A 26,023-nucleotide genomic window follows, 5' to 3' on the forward strand; every position below is an offset into this window, starting at 1 on the left:
GATTGTTAAACTTAACAATAGGTATACGTTTATTTCTCTGGATGCATCCATTTATATAAAATCTATCAGGCATCCTTTTTTATGCCTTTACCATGTTAAGCACCACAGATAAAACTATGAATGTAATACACAGAATCCCTGGCTTTATAAAAATAAATGTTTAGTGGAAGAGAAGTGTAAATAGGACTGTAGGAATGGCACTGATCAGACTTGAAATTAAATATAGGTTAATATATAAAGTATAAGCAGAAAACAGCCAGTTGTTAGTGATATATTTTGTTTGAAAGTAGTAAACAGTTTTCTTTATTTCTATGCTTATCACACATTGAATCTTGCCCATCCCATACAGCACAAGGCTAAAGCAAAACATACACTGGACAATCCCTACTCTGTTGCTAGCATATCTTACAGCATATTTTAAACAGAGTATTTGCACACATGCTCCAGGTTCTAGTTAGGGCATCTTTCACCTCTTTGTTTCTCAAGCTATAGATCATGGGATTCAGCATGGGGATTATCAGCGTGTAAAACACAGAGGCCATTTGATCAGTATCAAGTGTGTGACCGGATTTAGGCTGCACATACATAAAGAATAAGGTTCCATAGAATATCACTATGACTGCCAGGTGGGATCCACAGGTGGAGAAGGCCTTGTGCCTGCCCTCTGCAGAGTTCACTCTGAGGATGGCGCCGAGGATCAGAAAGTAGGACACAAGGACGACTGGAAGAGAAGAAACCAAATTAAAAACTGAAAAGATGAGAATTATCAATTTAATTTCATGTGTGTCTGAGCAGAGCAAAGATATCAACGGTTGACAATCACAGTAGAAATGCCGGATGACATTATAGCCACAAAACGATGATGTGAAAATTTTAATGTTGACCAGCAAAGACAAAAAGACACTGTAGAGATAGGGGATTGCCACCAGCAACTGACATGACCTTTGTGACATGACGACTGTGTAGAGCAGAGGGTTACAGATGGCCACGTAGCGGTCATAGGCCATGGCTGACAGAATGAAAAGTTCACTGGTGATAAACACACCAAAGAAAGTGAGTTGGGTGGCACACCCATTATAGGAGATTGTATGTTGATCTACAGCAAAATTTACTAGCATTTTTGGTCCTACAGCCGTTGAGTAACCGAGATCAGAGAAAGCCAGGTGTCTGAGGAAAAAGTACATGGGTGTCTGTAGCTTGGAGTCTGTCTTGGTGACGATGATCAAGCCCAGATTACCCACCACTGAGACCGCGTAAATAGTGAAGAAGAGTGCAAATAACGGTGCCTGCAGCTCAGGGAGGGCCGTGATCCCCATGAGAATGAATTCATTCAATATTGTTAGATTGTGTTTGTCCGTCCAGGCCATTCTGGAAACCTATAATGGGCATGAGTATAAAAATAATCAATGACTTTCATGAGCTATGACTGAGATTACCATTGTAATAAGTGCCTAAAGGGTTAAATCTTTCATTTGTGGATTGTTGCCTTTAATTAGCCACTGTAACACCTGGCAGCTCAGTTTTTCTCTCTCCCAATCTAGGGAAGCTCTTCAGTTTTCTTAGATCCGATTCCAAAAGCACAAACAACAAAAGTAAAAATTCATAAAACAAGTATTTGTGAACCAAAGGACATTATCAAAGAATTAAAAGGTGACCTATACAAAGTAAAAAACTGCAAATCACATATCTGGCAATGGTCTAGGATACACAATATACAAAGGACTCTTAAAACTCAACAACAATAAGACAAACAACCTAAATTTTTAAAAAGGCAAAAGACAAACAGACATTTTTTTTTTTTTGGTAGTAAAGCATATGGTTTATTGACAAATTAGTTAATGTAAGCAAATACATATAAGATAAACCTCATGATATGCACTGGTTCTGGGCTTAATGATCTTTCCTCCACATAAAGACCTGGTGAAACACTTGGCCAAACACGGCTGAAATATATCCATCTTATTCCTGATTGTGCCCTCCTCCTCTTCTGTTTTACTAGCTAACTCTCTTCTCAAACAGATGTTTTTTGCAGAAGACTTACAAATGGCGAAAAGCACTTGAAAAGATGTTCAACAACATTAGCCATTCCGGAAATACACATTAAAACCACAATGAGATGCCACTTTACATCTAGTAGGACGGCTACTTAAAAAAAAAAAAAAAAGAAAATTACAAATGCTGGCAAGGGTGAGGAGAGATTAGAACTTTTGTACATTGTTGTTGAGAATGTCAAATGGTATAACCACTATGAGAACAGTTTGAGGGTTACTCAGTAAGTTAACCACAGAATTACCATTATGATCCAGCAATTCCATGCTTAGAGATATACCCAAAAGTATGGGAAAACCACAGATGTTTACACAAAAACTTGTTGGTAAATGTTCATAGCAGCATTATTCATAATAGTTAGAAATAGAAACAACCGAAAACATCCCCATTTGATGTTATCCATGGATAACAAATGTGGTCTATCTATACAGTGGAATATTAATTAATACACAGTAAAAGGAAAGAAGTATCGATAATGCTACAACATGGACGAGACTTAAGAACATGCTAAGTGAAAGAAGCCAAGTATAAAAGGCCATATGTTGTAGAATTCCATTATATGAAATATCCAGAATGAGAAAATCTGTAGAGACAGAATCAGAATATTGTGGCTTGTTTAGGAACACTGAATTAGTTCTCAGGAGACTACACTTATTTTATTGGATATATAAAGATTATATAAATTTCATGGAATACATCAGAGTTTAAAAATGTGTACTCTTTTCTAAATCCATGCTAGTAAATACTAGTCACCCTATATATGAGAAAAGATACGAGATGTTTTTCTCATCAGAGTTCTATGCAAAGCACTCAAATCTGTTTTTACATGAATCTATTTATATTTACATTATTTTACATGAGTATTGAAGATGACATGGTTCTGGAACCTTAAATTTTTTTTTTTTTTACTCAATAGGCTCAAAACATGTAAGATATACAATGGGCAGAGCTGAGCATTGGACCTTCAGTCTAAAACTGCCCTAAGTATAGTGGTCAGAGAAGCTAAACCACTCCCCATCCCCACCTCCCTCTGCCTGCCAAATACGGCACTAAACTAAAATAAGTATCAATAAATTAATTCTACAATGAGAGATCAATAAAACATGAATTTAAGTACGTATATTTAAACACTCAAGTAATTTTTGAGTGGGAATAAAGAGAGTTTTTTAAAAAAACTAATACATGAGTGGAAATATCACTTTAATTTTAGGCAAAATACACATTTCTGCTTTATAATTTTGCAAGGACTGTTCTTTGTTTCAATCTGTATTTGTGCATATTTTTCTCTTAGTTCTAATCTCCATTAGATGTGCATTTAGTCATTCAAAGGACAATTTAATGGCATTTCAAAGACTCTTCCAAGGCTTATAGGTGAGGGCAGGGGAAGCCCTTTTACTAATCAGACATGGTGGGGCTGAGGTGTTACCGTGTTTCCCCGAAAATAAGACCTAGCCGGACAATCATCTCTAATGCATCTTTCGGAGCAAAAATTAATATAAGAACCGTTCTTATTTTACTATAATATAAGACCGGGTATAATATAATATAATATAATATAATATAATATAATATAATATAATATAATATAATATAATATATATAATAAATACAATATAATACAGTAAATATAACAAAGTTATTTTCGGAGAAACACGGTATGTAGTGCCATCGAGGCTTTAATAATTTGCTTTGGGCTCATGTCCCACTATTTATGGTGACTTTCAAATGACATTGATCCTGTCAATGATATTGGTAAACTTGGGATACATGGCATATTTTAAACAGATAAATTACAAGGTTTGTAAAAATATTAATATAATCCTTTTAACTTAGATGTAACTGGAAAACACTATGAAAATCTGGTATTATTTGAGGTTAAAAATTCTAAAACATCCAATTAACTACAAAGAACAATATCACATTTAACATCTTGAGTAAGGTTCCAAGTGAAAAAAAAATCTTAAGGTCTTGTGGGTGGAGAACCTGGAGCATGTGTGCAAATACTTTATTAATAATGTTAACTTCCTTTTCAGAAGTTACATTTTTTTTATTACACAAACTTACTGCATCAACGTAAATGTCTAGCTTTCATGAAAAATCATAATAAAGATGTTTACAACTTTGTACCAGTGACTGCTGGTACAAAGTTATCAAAGCAGATTGTTAAAGCTGTGGCTAAATCACCAAGATGGGGTATTAGACACCGAAGTTTAAATAGGAGATGGTGCCATGAAGGAACTCTGGGAGTTAGTCACAGAAACAGGTACCGTCTACTCACCTGTAATGAGGAATCTCTCTGTACTTACTCCCCATGTGTTCCTAACATAACCCAATAAGGAGAATTTATGGGTTTCTTTCCTCCATTGAGAACCTCCCTAAGGACAAAGGATACAATTTGTTAATTATGCCTAACACATTTGAAAGCTCCTAACAAAGCCAATGGCATATCTCATAATTATACAAGACATCTTTATATTCCCATACAAATTAAGTTATGTTTGATACTTTTCCATGGTTTCTTTTGGTTAAGTCTTTTCTAGTGCAACCCAGAGATCTGGAATCAAAACATTGTATCTGTAGGACAAGTCGTTTAGTTTTTTTTGAAACCCTTAATCCTCTCTTGTTAAATAGACGCTTTTTATGACTTCACTGAGGATGTAATGGAGAAATGTTTCAACCATGCATTTGCATTGTTTTAAAAATTCACAAGGGAAAAATATGTATATCTATTTCCTCCTTATGTGTGGTGTTTTAAACTTACTATTGAATATAATATATATACATATTAACAAATGCATACATCATAAATACATTTTTACAAAATTAACACTTCTGTGTAGTCAGAATCCAGATTAAACAGCAATAACAACCATTAAAATAAATAAAATATTATCAAGACTCCAGAACAGTTCTTCATTTTCCTTTCTACCATGAACTATCTATCCCCTTACACACACACACACACACACACACACACACACACACACATGCGCAAACACACACACAATCATGATTTTAACTTCAAGTGGCATAATTTATTTTCACCTATTTTTGTTACTTTATATAAAAGAAATCCTATACAAGTTATTTTTTTGTGTCTGGGCTCTTTCACTCAATATATTGTTATAGAGATTTCTAGATCGCTCATTTTCATTTTTGTGTACAATTCCATTTTATAAATATATCATAAATTAGTTATCCATCATTCTATTACTGAATATTAGAATTGTTTCCAATTTGGAGTTGTTTATGATTAGTGATATTAACTTTCTATTCCATAGTAGTTTTGAACATATAACTTTTTTTTTGTATTCTGGGTTTTTATAAAATAATAAAGATTGGATTTTTTCATGTATTTATTAAAGATATTCATTTATAGTTTATTTAAAAATTGCCCATATATATAAATTTTTCTGATAATGGTAAAAACAGCTACGCCTTCTTGTGTCCACATTAATACTCAGTCATACTGGCTTAATCTTGAATGTATTTCTATTTGGGCATATTCTTTACACAGAAATTGGTAAGTCATATTATACGCATAGTCAGCATTAGTAAATACTGCCAAATGGATTTCCAGAGTAGTTATTAGTTCTGATTGCTCAATATCCTTGTCAAGATGTAATGTTTTCCATTATTTGTAGCCATTCTGGATGAAGTGCATGGGTATCACTGTCGTTTCAGTTTGCATTATCCTAATGTTAAAGGAAATTGAGAACCTTTTTATACGTTCAATAGCTGTTTTGATATTTTCTTTTGAAAAGTGCTCATGCATATCTTTTGTCATATTTGTATTGAATTTCATGTCAATTGTTTATTGATTTGTAAAAAGTTATTTTTATAGTTTGCATGAGTCCTCTGTTAGCGATATATGTCTGATTATATAGGTCTGATAAAAACATTCTTGCCCACTATGAGAGTTTCTGTTTTCACAGCATTAATTTTGATGAACAGAATTTCTTAAAATAGTTCAATTAATTTTCTAAATCTTATATAGTTATTGCTTTGTATGCTATTTAAAAATTTGTACATATTCCATTATCATAAAGATGTCTCACTATGTTTTCCTCTAAAACCTTCCTTGTTTGTACTTCACATTTAGATTTTTAATCCACATAGAATTGACTTTGTATATGGTATGGGTTAAATGTCCATATTCTTTTCTTTTTAATCAAAATAAATATACAAATTACCCAACAGCATCTATTGAAAAGATTATTCGTTCTCTTTTGGAAAATAGTCATGCCTCTATCACAAGTTAATTGACAGTATAAGTGTGAGTTTGTTTCTGGAGTCACTGTTCTTTTACATTGATCAGTCTGTCTTCCCTCAGGAAAATGGTTTCTTAATTACTATAGCTTTATAATAGCTATGATATCTGGTCATGTAACTCCTGCAACTTCTCTTTCTTCAATATTATCTTCACTATTTTTTGGCACTTTGCCTATCTGAATAAATTTTACAATCAGCTTCCAAACTTCTAAAAAGAAAAAGAAAGGTTTAAAGAGGGAAGGAAAGAAGGAAGGAGGAAGGAAGGAAGGAAGAAAAGAAGGAGGGAAGGAAGGGAGGAAGGAAAGAGTGAGGGATGGAGGGAGAAAAAGAGGGAGAAAAAAGGAAGAAAAGACTTATGTTGGGATTATATTGAAACTATATAGATCAACGTAAAGATTTTGGGCATTGTCACAATATTAAGTCTCCTGTTCCATGGATGTTTTTGGTATAAATTTTCATTGATGCATTGCTTTTAAATGCCTTGTCAAATTTTTATACACATCATTACTGTGATCTTAGATTTTTAAAATTATATTTATTTCTAAATTAGGTTTTTTCAAATGGTTTCATAAATATTATCTTTTCTTTGATTTTATTCTCTAATTGTTGTGGGTAAGATGTAGAAATAAAGTTGATTTTTTTCAAAATTTATTTTGTATCCAGCAAATTTGCTAAATTCCCTTATTATTTCTAATAAATTATTCATAGGTTTTTCTCAATGTAACATTTACCAAAAAATAAAAAATAGCTGCTTGTGATTTCCTATTTATCTTTATATTTTTTATTTTTTATATTGTCATAGTGAACCAGCTACAATGTCTAATATATACTGAATAGAAATGGTGAGACTGGGGCCAATTTCAGAGGAATGGTTTTCAATGTTTCAGTTACAGTACAAGTTTATGGAGAACTTTTTATGTAATGATGTGAATACATCATTATAATAAGATACAGAGTATTTTCACTGCCCTAAAAATCCTCTGTGCTCAACCAATTCAGCCTCTCCCCATGTATACAATTTTTATAGGTATCATTTATAACATTGTTTTCTTCTATTCTGCTCTGCTAGACAAGTTATTACATTGTTGGCGTTGAATGTTATGGCAAACCTATTTTATTTTTCTTTTAACTACTAATAATATTAATGATTTAAGTTATGTAGTTGGTTTTCGACTGTGAAATGAACCTTGTGTTCTTGCTTATGTGCAGTACTTTTCTTTTACTGTTTCACACATTCTAGACAAATGTATAACTAATAAAAAGTGCCCATATGCTTACAGCTGAGTATCATCTATATCTATCCTATATATGAGTGTAAAGTTTGGAAAGACTGGTGTTTTTCACTAAATATTTTATTTACTCATTTTCCTCCTCCTCCCTCTTCTTTTTCTTCTTGAATTATTGTGTAGAATACATTTTATAAACATACCACAATATATTCACTATTCTACCCTTGATAAGCCTCTAACATCTATGATCACCACATCAGCCAAAAACATTGTACTATTCATCCTCCAGTAAACATAATTACTCAGGAATAGAATTACAGCATTATAGAGAATACACATACTAAAATTTAGTAATTGCTACCTTTAGTTTTCCAAAGTTTTTATAACAATGTACACTCCCTCAAGCAAGTGAAAGAATTTTTACTTTCTACACATTCTCATCAACATTTTGAATTGTACAAACAAACTTTTGAATTTTAGCCATCCTAGTGGGTGTGTGGAGATATCACAGTACAGTCTTGCATTTATCTAACGATTAATGATATTTTGAACACGTTAATGTATTTTGGGCCGTTGTGAGATCCTCTTTTGTGAAGTGTTTCTTCAGGTGTCTTGTCTCCCTCTTCCCCCGGCCCCCCTTTTCCACCAGGTGGTTGACTATCTCGATCATACTAATTTTAGGAGTCAGGCAATTTGTTGTTACTTTCTTTTGTTTTCACAAATAACTGATATCAGCACGTGGTAGAGTATATGTGTTTAAAATGCGTTCCCTCAGAATTTACTTTCATCTCTTGTGGTCAATTTCTCTACATACAAGTTTTTATTTTGGATAGAGTACTATTTTTCAATCTTTTAGTGTTATTATTTTTTGTACCCTGTTTAAAAATTTTTTGTTTATTCCAAGTCATGAAGATATTATTTTACCTTTTTTCAGGAAAGTTTGTGGTTTTAGCTTCCACATTTATATTCATAATATATCTCAATTAATTTTTACATATTATGCAAGTAAATGACTAAGGTTCATGTTTTACATTGGAAGCCTTATCGAATGAGGTCAGTTTACCAAGAAGCCCTCCTTTGGTCATTACATTACACTGGAGATTTTGTTTAAATCAACTGAAATTACACATTTTGCACCATATGTTAATTTAATTTATCGGTCTCTCTGTCCATACATGCACTAATGACACAATTTTTAAAAGTAATTTGGCTTTAATTAAAATATTTATATCTGTTATTGGAAGTCCTCTGTATTCTTTCTTCTTCTAAAACATTGCCCTGACTATTCTGGATCTTATGCATTTCCACATACATTTTGATATCAACTTGAGTATTAAAAAATATTATTGGAATTTGTCTGTTACTGCATTAAGTCTATAGGAAAATTTAAAGAGAATGACCTCATCATAACATTTGTTTCTCCAACCAATGGACATGATATATTGCTCCATTTATGTCTTCTTTACTAACTCAGTAATGGTTTTGTCATTTTTAACAATGAAGTCATACAAAGTGCTCATTAGATTTTTCCTTAATTATTTTACAAATTTTTCTAGTGAAATTGATAGTTTAAAATTCTATTTTTACTATAAGACACAAAATATTTTATTAAAAGATGGGAGCATACCTTTAAAAATAGATTCTCTAACAGAAGATATGTTAAAAAAAAAGAAGGCTTCCCTTCATATAACGTACGTATTTGACAATGTGAGAACAGTGATCTGTCTTCCATCTCTTGCAGTGAAATGTGAGAACAAATCAAAGTTGATACCAGTGGGATGATCACTGTTTGAACATCTGTAAGTTGAAGACGAGAAAAACACTTCTAGCTTCCCAAGCCTTTTACATATCACTGCTTTCTAAAGGCTTATCATATATCATAACAGTTTCTAAAGCCTAATTTATTGTATGTACATTCTATATTGACTTTATCTGGGGAGTTTGCTCAGATTTTTCCGTATCCTACGCAGGGCACCTTTCACCTCTTTGTTCCTCAAGCTGTAGATCATGGGATTCAGCATGGGGATTATCAGTGTGTAAAACACAGAAGCCATTTGATCAGTATCAAAGGAATGACTGGACTTGGGCTGCACATACATGAAGGTTAGAGTTGAATACAATACAACCACCACAGTCAGGTGGGATCCACAGGTGGAGAAGGCCTTGCGCCTGCCTTCTGCAGAGTTCATCCTGAAGATGGCCAGAAGGATCAGTATGTAAGACACAAGGACCACCAGAAGAGATGAAACCAAATTAAATGCTGAAAAGATTAGGATTATCAACTCAATTTCACGTGTGCTTGAGCACAGCAAAGTTAACAAAGGAAGACTGTCGCAGTAGAAATGACTGATGACATTATAGCCACAGAAGGATGAAACAAAAATCTTTATGGTGGTTATCAGAGAAAGAAAGGCACTGTAGAGATAGGGGACCGCTACCAGCACCCAGCATAGTCTTGGTGCCATGATGACTGTGTAGAGCAGAGGGTTACAGATGGCCACGTAGCGGTCATAGGCCATGGCTGACAAAATGAAAAGTTCACTAATGATGAACAAGATGAAGAAAGCCAGCTGTGCAGCACACCAATTATAGGGGATACTGTTTTGATTAGTTACAAAATTTACCAACATTTTCGGTCCCACAGCTGTTGAATAACCAAGGTCAATGAAAGCCAGGTGTCTGAGAAAGAAGTACATGGGTGTTTGCAGCCTGGAGTCCATCGTGGTGAGGACGATCATGCCCAAGTTGCCCACCACTGAGCTCACATAGATGAGGAGGAAGAGCCCGAATAATGGAGCCTGCAGCTCAGGGCGGTCTGTGATCCCCATGAGAATGAATTCTTTTAGCACTGTTAAGTTTTGTTGGTCCATCGAGGCCACTAAGAAAAATCACTGTGGGAAGAACCATCAGATGAGTCATTAAGTTTCCGGAGATGTCATCTGGTAATCTTTAGGTACTCAAAGCCATTATGTGTAACCCAAACCCAAGGTTTATAGATGCAATCATCTAAAATAAGACCCACTTCCATTACTAAACGTAGAACATTACAGCCTAACGTATACAGTAGCCATTTTATTTTTTTGTGTTACATACTGGTTATCTTTGTAAGATACATACAATCCTTTTATGGTTCTGTCAACAAAATACCTTTAGAAAAGTTTGGCCTACAATGGGAATCCTGATTTTTTTTAATGTTTTTCATTTGAAATACATCTAATTGGACACACATATCAAATTTTAGAAGGAATAATAATGAAATTATATAGCTCTCTGCCTCTTGACCCTGCAACTTCAGTCTTATCTCTAAAGAAAACCATTATTAACTCATTTAATACACTTTGATTTACCTCTCTTCTTTATAATTCACACATCAAAATGATATTCTCATTCCACTCTTCATTTGATTTTCTAAATTGTAATGTCATTCCACTATGCTTTTATGAATTTTAAATATTGTTCAATGATTTTTTTATAATGATAGAAAATAATTTCACTGCTTTGCAGAAGTCCCCAACAAGCCCTCCAATGCAATAAATAACTTTTATATTCTCTAGAAGAGTATCTCTGAAACTTCAACTCATATGTGTTGATTTTTGAAGTTTCTGATTTTCCTATGTTCCGTACTGTATAAGCCTTGCATCTATAGTGTATTCAATCTGAAAAAAAAAAAAAATAGCAAGCATTTCCATTCTAGCTTTGATCTTAGCACTAATATCTCTGAAGTGATGGATTTAATATTGTAGTTATATTTTTCTAGCACATTTTGAGACAGGTATAAAAATGATTAAAACACATTTGTTAATATGCCACCTAAAATAATCTAGTAAATACTATAAATAGGATTATCCAACAGAGAGAAACAGTCTAGAGAATCCTATCTCAAATGCCTTAAGGGCTGGCAAACAATATCAATGCATGAGATATAAGCATGAAAGATAAAGAAAAGTAACAGGCAACTAGGGGAACTAAGTATTCCACGATTTATTTGAAGTATTCAAATTTCACTTGTTTAAACATACATGGACAAAACAAATAATTATTTGATCCAAATAACTGGACATGGCATTGATAGAAATGGAGTATATTTACTATATTATAATATGAATACTATTCTTATTTCTTTATTTTATCCTCCATCATGTATACATCAAATGTTTTGAATTAACACATTTAATTTGCATATTCCCTACCTCTCTTTCCCTAATTTCTTACCCTTTTAGATTGTTTTGAAGACAGGTATATCCAATCTTTTATGGGAAAAAAATCATCCAAATATTGTACAAATCTTCCAGAATGTAAAAATTAGGACCACACTGCGACTCACCCTAATATGCCAGCAAAATCCTAATTAAAAGATAAAAAGGATATAGTAAAAAGCAATATATCCATGCCTACTGTTTCACTTACATAGATGTAAATATCCTAAACAGTATTAACATATTATTGATATCAATTTTTAAAATGTATAAAAATACTACGATATACTATGTTCAAGCTGGGTTGATCCCACGTTTGGCTGAATGGTTGAATTTTGGAAAATCTATTATATCATTTGCCACATTATCAGATTGAATTAGAAAAAAAGTATGAGTATTTGAGTAGATGAATAACACTGTTTAGACTGTACTGAACAACAAAAAAATTATGAACAAAAGGGAAATTTCATAACTTGATAGACTATTTTATAAAAACTAGACTGAACCTACTCTTAAAAGGAGAAAAATTAAAATTTTATTGAGAAACATTTTAGAAGTCCTAAATGAATTGGTAGAAATTCTATGCTCCTGGATTGTACTATTCACTATTATGAATTCTGTTCTAATTAATCTATTTGCTCAACGCCTTTTCAATCAAAATCTCACTGGAAGATTTTGTATAATTTGACACTGATTTAAAATGTATTTTAAAAATGTAACTTATAAAGAGTAAGAAAGATAGTTTTGAAAAGACCTGTGCTAACAGATATTGAAACTTATAAAAAACTAGAGTTGTTGAGACAATGTGACACTGGCACACTAATGCATCGAAATACAGACCTCAGAAAAAAACCCATGATTATATGGAGCTACGTTGTGTGATAGAGGTGGCATGTTGTGTGACAGAGGTGGCATGTTAGGACAGTGAGACAAAAATCGTTTATTCAATAAATGGAGCTGGAGAAAATAATTATCTCTGTAAAAGATGATGAAATTGGATGTTTAGTTCATCTGTATGAAAATGAATCCTACTCTAGTCAAGAAATTAATGTCAAAAGAATGTTTAAACTCTTATAGCCTTAAAAACTAGAATTTCTGAATGTTACTAAGTATGTTTCAAGAAAATCAGAATAAAAATTCAAGGTTAATTTGATAGGTTAAATCTGCCTCACAAAATTTACTCCCTCCAAAAATCTATTTACAATACTAACAAAATATTTACAAAATAGTAAAAATAAACATTCGTTATCAATAGCTACACAAGGAAAATGGCAAAATCTAATGCCTTAAGCCATAGAAAGTTACACTCAAAGAAAGGAAGAGTCCACAGAAGTTTGTATAGTGTGGCAAACCTCTTCATCTTTACTGCCACCAATAATTAATAATTATTTTACAAATCCCTGGTGTTCTTTTGAAACTCTACTGAGTTGAATTTTTATCTGACCCTTTACCCCCACCCATTCCTATTCCTGCCCAAACACTGATTGGAAAGAAACCGAGACTGAGCAGGAAGCCTGAATTTCCTGATGGAAACACAAACCTCATAATTGCACCAGGACTTGGAGAATGGACCTGAAGCCCAAGGATGCCTTCCTTTGCAAATGCAGACACCGGATCTCAACTACGCATTCTATAAAATTTTGCAAATAACCTCAACTGAGATCAATGGGTTGGTCAAATTGCGAACATTGTATTCCCATTCAAAGGAGAGAAAGAAAGAAGGAAAATTAAAAAGAAGAAGAAGAAGAATCATGAATGGCTCTGACAATTTGTCAGGCTCTGCAGCCTTTGGGTAACTTAGCATCAGGAGAAATATGTACACATACTATTTTAAAATTATATAAAAAAAGGACAAGCAACATACTTCTCTCGTCCAACACAACTTAATAAGGCCATGAGCCCTTACGTATGTTTCTGTTCCTTATTGTGTAAGATACACTGCATTATCTCAATAAGAAAACACTAACTCTGTAATTATGTGGCATTAGTGAAGGATGTAAAATCAATACAAATTTTTTCTAATTACAACTTTTGAATCTGACAAAATGTGCTGCTTGGCAAATCCTACTTAGCAAATGCCAACATTTTGTAACTTAAGGTATGAAACTTAACTGACCAACTGTGGAATTCAACAACACTTCCCAAGCCACTATTATATGGCTTGTCATAATTCTTGAAGACTTCTCAAAACTGTACTTTTTTCATTATAATTATATCCCATTTTGAAAGATGCTCATTATGTGGACAAAACTCTATGAGCTGAGTAGCAAGGTTTGTGTTATACCTTTGTCATATAATTGGGACCTATGGAGAGGTGTAGGAAGGTCTCCTACCTGCCTCTTTCCAACTTTCAAACAATAATTTCCCCTATTCACTTGTAATATCCGTAAGGTATAACATGAATAACAACAGATCAATTTGAAAACTTCTGTTAATGCATTTAGGTATATTACAAAAGAAAAGGAATAACCAAGCCGTAGTCCCATATGAAATGTTTAAGGTGTGGCAAGTTCACCAGTACTGACAATGGAATACATGTACCTGATTAATAATTCTTCCAAGACTTGGTCTTCCTTGACCCTTTAGTTGTACTGATTTAAAACTTGGGTTTGCTCCCCACTTTAAATGTGTTGAGATACTTCCCAGTGTTTGTTCCCATTATCCATACAAAAAGAAATTAATACAAGATACTGGGGGCAAAGGCATCCTATCATTGTGGTTCCGTGGACATATTTGCCTAAGCCAAAAAGTCTATTAGATATTCTTTTGGCTTTGCCCTCAACTTACTATTGCAAACATCACTGTAGCAGACACATCTGTCTCCCCATCCCTTGTCACTTTGGGCCACCTCTGACTTGGCCTACCGCCATATTAGACTTTTTCTGGAATGCTGGCAGCCTCCCAGCTCAAGTGTTTTACTTCTTTTTCTGAGGGCAAACTGTCCTGAGAGCTTGCCCAGATCATATGCAAAGCAGTTCAGAATTGCCTGAGATTTAATGAGTCAAGGAGCGTACTCAACTGATAAGGAACAAGAATCAATGGATAAACACCCAAGCTTTCCTAGCCTTCTAGAAAGAGCTCTGAAGGACACTTCGAAGCACCTTGAATGATAGAACCTTAGTTGCTGACAGCAATAAACTATACTTTATTTATGCTTTATTAGCTTTCTCTCCTCCCAGTCTCACATTCCCTATTCCTTCATTTTTGCTTCCTAAAATAACCTCCCAAATAAAGATCATATACTGAAGTCCTTGCCTCATGGTCTGCTCCTGGGGAAACTATGTAAATTTGCAGGGGATTAGTAAAGCGAGGCCACAAATATCTACAATACAAATGAAACTCTATGGATGCATGTTAATAAGAGATAATGAATATAACATATTACTGACTAATCAGAGGCCCTATCAGAAAGCCGTTAGTATTTGAGGCATAGACACTGACTCACCATCCATAACTCTGACCTGACCATCAGCATCTTTGCTTAGACAGCATTCTAGGTGGAGCTCTCAAAAAAGTGCTGACTCTCACTTCAGAATGTTTATAGTTAAGAATCCCAGTATAAACATAAAAATCGTAACAGACATGAGGACCCTTACTGTCTTCAAAGAACATAATAATTGTGGTGAAAACACATTACTACTCCAGAAAGCATAGTCATAAAAAAAAGATTGTTAATATGTAGGTTATAATGTGCTGAGTCTGGGATGGGTGATTATACTCATATCGAAACTTTAAATTGAAGACAGCCGTCAAAAATCATCACTGGAGCTAATCTAGAAATCAGGTGATCAGCGCCATCTACTCACCGAAAATGAGGAATGAGTTCTTGTTCATTCCCTCATGTAATTACTAACCTAACTGCAGTCAGAAGGACTTAATGATTGTCTCTCCCCTTTGAGACACTCCCCTGGGAACTTGATTGCAATTTCTTGGTTATTCCCAAAGCGTCAGAGAACAGGAAATTATGCCACGATCTTTGTTAATTATCCAGGGTACCCTTGATTTTCCCACTGGTGAAATGTTCTTTTACATACAATTCACCTAGTTTGTTATTATTGTTATTATTTTTCACTGCATCCACTGAACTCTCTGGACGGAAGTATATTATGTGTTGGATATGTACTTTAGTCACCCATAAATTACTTCAACATTCAGCATTTTTCACAATGACTTCTTCCCAAGTTTTATGTCTGAGGGTGAAGATGAAACTCTTAAAGCATGTCCTATAGTGTTTTAAAAAATTCAGAGGGGATGAAAATTAAGACTATGTGTGTTACTCTTATGTTTTTAACATAAGGGACAAAAATGAGTTAATGATACCCTAATTCCATATCCATAATTATCATCAGTTTTCATTTCCTATCTTCACTTCAATTTACCTTCCCCATATTGGAATACAGCCTTATAAAGTAAATATAAAGTGTGTTTTAATGTGCACACCTATGGTGTTTTGTAAATCATTTTAATACTACTTGAAGTTTCTCAACTATATGTTTTTGTACTTTAACACATTCACACCAGTATTTTGCTGACTTCCACTTAATAAAATTAATATAATGTGGGTTTACCCCCCATTTCATATGTTGGTTTGTCAAAACCCATCCTGTACAGAAAGAAGTTTGGAAGAGAAGTTGACAACTGGGGGCATAATTTATGGAAGGATTTCAAGCTTCATGAAGTAATAGCTTTGTTAATTAAAAGGAAAAAAAATTTTATAGCCTTTAACTGAAATACAGAGAGAAAAGAAAGGAGGGGAAAAAAGACGGAGTAAGAGGAGCCAGCATAATGGTCTAAGGCTGGGGGAATATATAAGGCACAACTGGGAAATTCATTTGCAGTGCAGTAGTTAAGTGACTCTAAGAATAAAGAGGCCTGATGCTGTAATAACCTCTGTTGGGCCTCCTTCCATCCACCTCTGCAGTGTTTCCTTTGTTTTCGAATGACATCTTTGCACGGGTTTTTTCATTTCCATGGAGGTGGCTTGTGGAAATAGCCCTTTGAAAAGCAGAGAAGTGTTTATTTGTATAATTCCATAACGAAGACAATGAACTCTACACAATAGTTTTTAGTATGAAAATAGGACAGGGAAAAGTTTATTATACATAATGTTTTGGATGGATATCAACATTTTGCTTTGTGTTCATGCACTAAGTGAGATGGAGAAAACAGTAGAATCCTCTTCTGACATATTTTTCAGTCTGTTTTGCCACATGTCCTAGTTTTATGTATACCAAGCATTTTTAATTAAGCTTTTATTTTTTTCTGCTATATAAACTTATTTTAAGCGCAACATTTAAAAAATGGGTCCAAAAGGTTCAGAAATTGATGGATAAAAGGCTGCACAAAAGCTATCTGTGGCAAGGAAGATAATCTGACTGTTGCCCAATTTCTAAGAAACGATTCTCACATCCCTCCAGCTATCAGGCATCCTCTGTTTAGAAATTGTAAAAACCCCTCAGTAACTTACGCTTTATTTTAAACTGTGTTTATCTTCAAATTATTGTTTATTACTCATGTAAGTGTGTTTTCTTGGGTCAAGGAACGCATTTTTCAGAAAGGAAGATTGGGTTTTTGAGGTTGGATTAAAAATGATTAAGATTTTTCCCGTTGAAATTAATGGAATTTTTCATGCTCATTGCAGTTTATTTTTATGTTTATTCATAATTCACGGTGGCTGAGACATGGAAACAACTGAAGTGTCCTTCAATAGATTATTGGATAAAGATGATGTGGTACATTTATACAATGGAGTATTACTCTGCCATAAAAAAGAATGAAATCTTGCCATTTGCAACAACATGGATGGACCTAGAAGATACTATGCTAAGTGAAATAAATTGGACTGAGAAACACAAATGCCATATGATCTCACTTATATGTTGTATCTAAAGAACAGAATAAATGAGCAAACAAAATAGAAATAGATTCAGAGATACAGAGAATAAACTGATGGCTGCTAGATGGGAGGGGGTTGGGGGTTGGGGGAAATGATGAAGCGGATTAGAAAATACAAACTGGTCATCACAAAATAGTCATGGGGATGTGACATACAGTATGGGGAATGTAATCAATAATGTTGTAAAGACATATGGTGCCAGATGGGTACTGGACTTATTGGGGGGATCACTTCATAGATGGTGGATTGTGTAGATGCCTGTCCACTGCACTGTACATCTGATACAGTCAATGGTATAGTAACAGCTATATGAGATGTCTGAGGGATAGTAGACTGGGAGGGGGTATAGATTTTGTGAGGGGTATAAATTTCTAATCATTATGTCGTTTTATAAACCTGAAACTAATAATAAAAAGAAGGTGAAAAAAAGGGGGAAATTACAAAATTTTTTACCAACTTTGTTATCATTACAATGAATTCAAATCTTGGAGATTCTTTCCAGAGTCCAAATATCCACGTGATTATTATATTGCTGCTTCCTCTGTAACGTCCATTGCATATTGTCTTTCATGTGACCAGAGACACAGTGGGGTGACAGAATCCCAGAGAGCAGTTTCCAGGCTCTCGGCCTCCTGTGAAAAGGTGCTGGCTGAGTAGTAGATGGCCATCAGCTGTAACTAGTTGGCCATTAGCTGTAACCAATTAACCATTGGCCACTGATATAACTGCCGTGGCTGAGAGAGCAAGTGTGGATTGCAGTTAGCAAAGGGTTGGTTGGTTGGTTGGTTGGTTGGTTGGTTGGTTGGTTGGTTGGTTGGCAGAGAAGTGGACGGCAGATTGTGGATCGTGTGGCTCCTGCTTCCTGTGTCTCCAACCCAGCTGCCAGCAAGAATATAGTGGTATGACTTCCCTGTGTATGGTTCTGTGGGTGTTTCTTTTTGGCCTCACCATATCCTGCGTTCTGGTGTGGGGAGTGGGAGCTGAGACCCCGCCTGACACCCTGCATGACACACAGCCTAGTACTATGCCCAGTTACTAAAACTTCCCTTCCCTCATCAGCTCTGCCAACTTCCCCATCTATAGCATTCCTATAACATTGTAAAGATTAAAAAAACTATTTCTTCTACATTTTGTGTTGTTATTGATGCTTTATTTTACAGCTTGATCTCTCATCTGAGTCCTATTATTTATTGTAGAAGAGGCATTTTTCATGTCCTAAGTCTGGATTATGCTATTTAATAAATTTACCTTGGTCAAGAAGACAGACCTCAGTACCATCACTGGGTCACAAAATTTAACCTTTCAAAATATCTGTAAGAAACACACACACACACACACACACACACACACACACATTGTTGTGCACACACATATACAAAAATATGCAGAAAAGTGACATTCCAGATACCGTAATTTCTCACTCGCATTAAACAATAGTTTTATAAGATTCATTATTTTAAAGTAATACATAATTACATATGAGCTAAATTTTCATGGATCCAACCGCCCAGATTCCCATTCTCTCCACCCCATCTAGAGGTAACAATTATTAACTATTATAACTGTTTCCTGTTTTTCCAAATGTTTTAGTTTATTTTTATTTTGGTGAGAACACTTAACATGAGATCTACACTCTTAACAAATTTTTAAGTTAATATACAGTAATGCTAATTACAGGCACAATACTGTGTAACAGATCTCTTCTTGCACAACTGAAACTTTATCATTATTGAACAGCAACACCCATTTTTCCCTTTCCCCAGCCCCTGACAACTATCATTCTACTATCTGCTTCTTTGTGTATAAATGGCATCATGCAGTATTTATTCTTCTGTGACTATCTTATTTCACTTAGCATAATGTCCTCAAGTTTCATCCATATTCTTTCTTTAAAATGAAATGCATCTACTCATGTACTTGGATATATATATACATATATATATATATAATATACCTGATAATATATGTATATAATTGCTAGTTATGGGATTTTTAAATTATATAAGTGGATTGAAGATGTTTATATCATTCTGTATTTGGTATATATATTGCTCAACCATCTTATTTTGAGATTTAATTGTCTTGATTGTTATGGATTTGATTCATGCATTTAAAGTAGATAGGCATTTTGGTTGCTTCTGAAACTTCTCCATAACTGACAATAATTATATATTGTTATTGCACTTGATAGTCCCACACTTTTAAACTTTTTCCCAATGTAATGAGTGTGGAGGATTGTTTTATATCATTTTACGTTCACATTTTCCAGCTTGCTATTGAAGTTAAGTGTATTCATTGGCCTAAAGAGGTTTTGTTTGTGAATTGTTTGTATGTATTCTTTGTCCATAGTTCTATGAAATTTCAGCCTGTTATTTATTAATTTAACAGATGTGCAATTGTATCTATTTTCTCTGTCTATGGCTAGTTCTTTTACTATACTTGTGATTTTTTTCATTCATACCTTTAAAATTTTAAAGCATAAAATTTATCCATCTTTGTGATTTTGAGTTGTGTTTAAGGATCCCTTCAATATTAAATCATACACACTGACATAGGGTCAGTCGTCAATTGCATGGTTTACATATGCAAAGATAATGAATATCAGTGACCATGGTTTAATTCTGACATTTTAAGGAAGGAACCATGTGAATATCAATGGGGAGAGCCTTCTAAATAGGAGGAAATAAATGCAGAGATACTGTGGTGGGAATACATGATGGTAAGAGGTATTCTGCATAGGAACTGTGGAGGTGTTATTTAAATTTAGTAATCCTGAGTTAGGAAAATATTCTTAGATTGGATACTAATTTGAAGGAGATTATCTTTTGAATTAAAAAATAAGGGTACCCCTAGAGGATGATAATATATTTTCATAATATAATTAAAAATTAATAAATAAAAATGAAAGAAAAAAAGAAGGGAGAACACTGCAACTTTAAATTATTTTTGATGGTGACGTACCTTTGCAATGAAAATGAGATCTGTTGGAAGCAGGGCTAACGGTGAGCCAAGGAGAGACCCGTGTCTATCCCCTGGTTCTTGGGCCTGGGCACTAAGCGGTGGTGGCATGTACAAGGGCATCACAGGGAGGCAGGGGTCAAAGAAAAAGAGAACTAAAAGTGGATTAAGGGTCAGGCCTGTAAGAATTCTGTAAAGATGCCTGGGGCTTAGTTCTGGGAAGAGCCCAGTCAGCCAACCAGTTGTACCTTATTCTCAACTGTGCTTTTCTTTTGTTGTTCGTGAATCTAAGTATGATTTTGACAAATCATAATGCCTAGACTTTGTTTTCTATGAGATATTAAAGATGGGTTTAATGTCTATGCTCTGGATGAAATAACAAAATGGGGAGAAATGCATCCTCACAAACATCATGGCAATGACACTAGAATTTGAACACGTTTTCTGTGGTCCCTGAACCACAGGCTGTGATTGGATGGCTGCCAATGCACGGATCTGAGGATGGAACAGAGTGCTTTAAAGTGGAGTCAGATACCAATGACTTTGTGGAATGTGGTCTGGTATTTTATCAAGCTTGTCAGGCAAAATTATACTGTTATTCATAATTGCAACTATTGGAGCCTATATATTCCATTGCATGGCAATGAAAGGAAACAATGTAAACATTCTAAAGTAATGATTATGTACATATATGTCTCTGTGTGTGCATTGGTTTTACCTCAATCAGTATCAGCATCCAGATTCATATATGTGTGTATACATATATCAGTGGGAACGTATTAAGAAGCAAATAGATGATAGCACTATTTTTTTTTACATCTAAAGACAGCATAGGTAGAGAGTTGACTATAAGCTCTATTTTAAAATATCCAGAAAAACAAAAATACGTTAATAAACTACAACAAAATATTTTCATCATATCTTATCAATAATGAGGCACAGAACATCACTCTGAATTTTTTTAAAATTTATTTTTTACTGTAGAAAGATACTTTATTGATCCACCCATTTTTACCAAACACTCTTTTCATTGCCTCTTTTACGTCTTTGTTCCTCAAACTATAGATGATGGGATTCAGCATGGGAATCACAATGGTGTAAAATGTCGACACTATCATGTCGTGGTCCAAAGCGTAGCTGGAACTTGGTCTCACGTACATGAAGAGGATGGTTCCATGATCAATGGACACTCCAGTTAGGTGAGAGCCACATGTAGAAAAGACTTTTCTCCTCCCTTCAGCAGAATGCATCCTCAGAATGGCCAACAGAATGAAACCATAGGAGATCAGGACAATCAGGATAGTGACTATCTCAATAGAGCCCACAAAGTAGAAGAGGAGAAGCTGGTTTGTGTGCGTGTCAGAACAAGAAATAGCAAGGAGAGGAGGGATGTCACAAAAGACATGTCTAATTTCATTGGATGCACAGAAAGAGAGGCTAAATGTAGCCACTGTGTGTATAGAAGCATGCAAAATGCCACCAACATAGGAGGCAATGATGAGTGGTACATAGACTCTGGGTGACATGCTAACTGAATACAGGAGAGGGTTGTAGATTGCTACATAGCGATCATATGCCATTGCAGCCAAGAGAAAGCACTCCGTGGTCCCAAAAGTAACAAAGAGAAACATTTGTGCTACACATCCAAGATAGGAAATGACTGCATTCTCTTTCAGGAAATTGACTAACATTTTTGGAGTGACAACTGAAGAATAACAGGCATCCAAGAATGATAACACACTAAGAAAATAGTACATAGGATTGTGGAGCCGAGAATCCCCAATGACCAATAAAACCATTCCCAAATTTCCTATCAGAGTAAAAAGATAGATTGCTAGAAAAAGTAAAAATAGGAAGACTTGTACCTCAAAACCATCTGTGAAGCCCATCAATATAAACACAGTGACTTCAGTTACATTTTTCATCTGAATCCTGTTTAAATCTAAATCTGATGTCAACTGTGACATTTTCATTTTTATTTGTAGGTTTTGAAGTAATATTTTTGAAAATAGCATCCACTCTATTATGTCCTCTTGGTTGTTTCTTAGACGGGCATATTGAAATCCATTGTAGTGAGGCAATAGGCAGTGATGAAGAAGCTGGGTCCAAGTGAGAGCATTACCCTGTTAAAATAATGAAATTTTGTATTAAGTGGTTGGCTAAATTTGTCATGTTAAAAAAAAGTCAATTTATGTTGTTTAATTTTCAGTTTCTTTTCTGTTAAATTTACTACCATCTGATTTCATATTCCATCATCTTCAAGTTTACAATGATGAATGAATATAGGAATTTTAAATCCAAAAGTATTGTAGTAGAAAGTACACATCTGAGTCCTAATCTTAGATTTTCTACTGTGCATAAAATGCCTTTCCTTAGTGTTTACCAGTGTTAAAATGAAAGCAACCACACTTATATCAACAAGATTGTTTATAAATGATAATTGGGTTGTATTTGACAAAAACAATGTAGAGATTATTTAATTTTAAAATGTTCTTAGATGACCAGAAAATGGGATAGACTTACATTTCAACTTGTCATATGGGGCAGCCTTTTCTGACCAAACCACGGTATATTCTCTGTTTTGGCGATTATCCCATTCCACTAGTACCTCTATAACCATGGTCAACAAACAACAGATCTTATTCTTTGTACCCTGTTCCCCGAAAATAAGACCTAGACAGACAATCAGCTCTAACGAGTCTTTTGGAGCAAAAATTAATATAAGACCCGGTCTTATATAATATGTATAATATATTATATAAGACCGGGTCTTATAGTAAAATAAGACTAGCTCTTACATTAATTTTTGCTCCAAAAGACGCATTAGAGCTGATTGTCCGGCTATGACTTATTTTCGGTGAAACACAGTAGATGCAACTTGTATGAAAATGATAACTGAACACTGGTTTGGTTTGGTTTTTCAGTTTTATTTCTTGATACACATACCACCAACTTGTCCATTTAGGCCTGCATAATCTAATGTACTGTTAATGTTTTTCTAAATTTAACAACACCATTGTAAAATTTTTCTCTATTCATATACTCATTATCCGTGCAAAGTCCTTGGTCGTATTTTTAAGACATATTTTTGTCAAAAATAAATCGTGACTATTTCTTTAATATATTATAGTTTCTTAAGGAGTCTCTAAAATTATTGTAAAATAAAAATTATTTGATAATAGATTATAGAAGCTATTGCTAAAAGAGTAAAATCACTACTTAAGCCACAAAGTAATATTTATTTCTTATACTTTCTTATGCCATCAGACTCATTCAGTGGAATATGAAAAAAGGAAAGTCTATTTAAAAAAGTTGAAGATGATGAAGAATTATCTGTATCTGGACTGAGTTTCATGGCTGAAACAAAATTAAACATTGAGTCTACCATATTTAGGAGCAAGACTTCAGCACTGCCATTCTTGTTTTTCCTTCAGTGTGTCATAGACCAAAATGTATTTAAAGGAGTGATAATCTGGAATGTATAGGGTCAGGGATGTACACGTGATTTATATTTGTGACATGAAATACAGTACATTTTTTGTCATATTGAGATGTCCATACATCAAGAAGGAATGAGAAACTCAGCTTAATACTATTCTTAAAAGAAGAAAGCTACACGTCTTTATTTTTCCATAAAATTATTCCCAAATTTATGTGGAAGATTTTTTTAAACACAGTAAATAAATAGCTTTTTAAATGTGAGAATACCAACCCCCCAAAAATGCTTTTTTAATCCTTGAGAATTCCAGAGTAGAAAAATATAATTAAGCTTAATTTTAACTTCTGTGTAAATACAGACAACTCACACTACTCTTGAGAACACACACAAACAAATGTCATAATAATTTTAATATAGTTTGAATAGTTACATTAATAAAATAACTTGTACAACCAGTAATTAATAATATAAATATGTATTAATGTATTATTTAGACCTTACAAAAATTCTTTTCTCTCTCTCATCCATTGGAAAATACATATTGACTGGTATCCAGAGGAGCAATTTCAGCCACATTACAATTCTAACCGGTACTTAATTGATGTGTCTGAGATAATACAATTGTGGAAGATTAAAAACTTTATATTTGGATTCTAAAACCCTGTATTAAAATCTCAGATTTAGCACCTAGTGACAGTGTAACTTTTGAAAAGTTATACCTCCAAACGAAAGAATAACTAAGATTGACCAAATTTCAGGCATATCTTGTAAAACTACATAAACATGGTGTCATTACAGAGTGTTTCTTTATGAGATGCATTAAAATATGCTTACTAAATTAAAGTGTTTTAATTATATGTGAATGAGGCATACATATGAAATATGACTTCCAAATTTTATTTAACTACAAAATAGTACTATGGAGTTCTAAAATCAGTTTTTCTTCAAAGTGCTGAGTAATGAACGGACACCAAATCAGAAGCTAAGTATTTCTTCTTTTAGTTATACATATGTTTATTACATGTCACTTAAGATATATTTAAATACCTTTCTTATGAGATGAAACTAATTGAATCCCGATATTCTATGGCATCAAGAACCTTAAAAATACGTCCTGTCATTGCATTCTGACTCTGGGCGTGACAATAAGATAATAATATGCTTGCTTAAATTCCTCTGATAATTTTGTCCATAATGATTTTCTCATAACTTTTTATTTCTCTGACTTTATCTGTAATGCAAGAAGATGTTTTATGAATGAAGCTATATTCAAGTTCAAATTATGTCCCATTAGGGCAATTATCTACTTCACTGTAGGAAACTGGAGGAATGATAGAAATATGAGGTTTATCTACTTCAATGAAGATGCTCTTCAAACAGGCACTCCTGTCAACTAATATTTAAGGACATTAGAGTTGATTGTGTTTACATCTAACTGATAGAGGTTAGAAAGACAAATGCATAGATCTCAAATTATAACAAAACATGATCATTCTTGAAAACTAAAATCAAATGAGTTTCTCAACCCCCATACAATCAGAAATATAAAGTATCATATATCCATGAGAACGGTACCATAAACACTAAGCTAGGGAAGAAGGAAAGCTATGATAGCAGCTACAACATGTTGTTAAGTGGCTACTAAGAGTTAGAAATTTTGTGCACATTATTTTGTGTAATCCATATAGCAACCTACAAACTAATTCAGAGTCCTTTTATAAATGAGAAAACTGACAACCAGCCTGACCTATAACTTAGTCAAGTTCACACAGTTAGTTACTAGCAGAAATGGGATTCAAGTCCAGGTTTCTCTGTCTCCAAACTTTAAGCTGTTTCTACTTGATCGTATCGCAGACTCATTGTGATATACCATAAATTTGGAAATGTTAACTCCTAGAAACAGCATAAAATAACATGCTCATTGTATTTGAATTCTTTTATAAAGCCACAAGCTTAAGCAGACCTTTATATATTTTTTAAAAAT

At 33.9% G+C, this 26,023-nt stretch overlaps 3 protein-coding genes across 3 annotated transcripts; all 3 read right to left on the bottom strand.

Annotated features, from left to right (window-relative positions):
• Window positions 1-395: 395 nt before the first annotated feature.
• Window positions 396-1,367, bottom strand: LOC117031120 (olfactory receptor 8K3-like). The gene has a single exon (XM_033121466.1). The coding sequence runs from the start codon at window positions 1,365-1,367 to the stop codon at window positions 396-398; it is 972 nt and encodes a 323-aa protein (XP_032977357.1).
• An 8,111-nt stretch (window positions 1,368-9,478) lies between these two features.
• Window positions 9,479-10,420, bottom strand: LOC117031122 (olfactory receptor 8K3-like). Its single transcript, XM_033121468.1, has one exon. The coding sequence runs from the start codon at window positions 10,418-10,420 to the stop codon at window positions 9,479-9,481; it is 942 nt and encodes a 313-aa protein (XP_032977359.1).
• Window positions 10,421-21,568: 11,148 nt separating this feature from the next.
• On the bottom strand, window positions 21,569-22,573 carry LOC117030888 (olfactory receptor 5T1-like). The gene has a single exon (XM_033121131.1). The coding sequence runs from the start codon at window positions 22,571-22,573 to the stop codon at window positions 21,569-21,571; it is 1,005 nt and encodes a 334-aa protein (XP_032977022.1).
• Window positions 22,574-26,023: the final 3,450 nt, after the last annotated feature.

The sequence above is a fragment of the Rhinolophus ferrumequinum genome, chromosome 11 (assembly GCF_004115265.2).
Source record: "Rhinolophus ferrumequinum isolate MPI-CBG mRhiFer1 chromosome 11, mRhiFer1_v1.p, whole genome shotgun sequence".
In the NCBI taxonomy this organism is placed as follows: Eukaryota; Metazoa; Chordata; class Mammalia; order Chiroptera; family Rhinolophidae; genus Rhinolophus; species Rhinolophus ferrumequinum.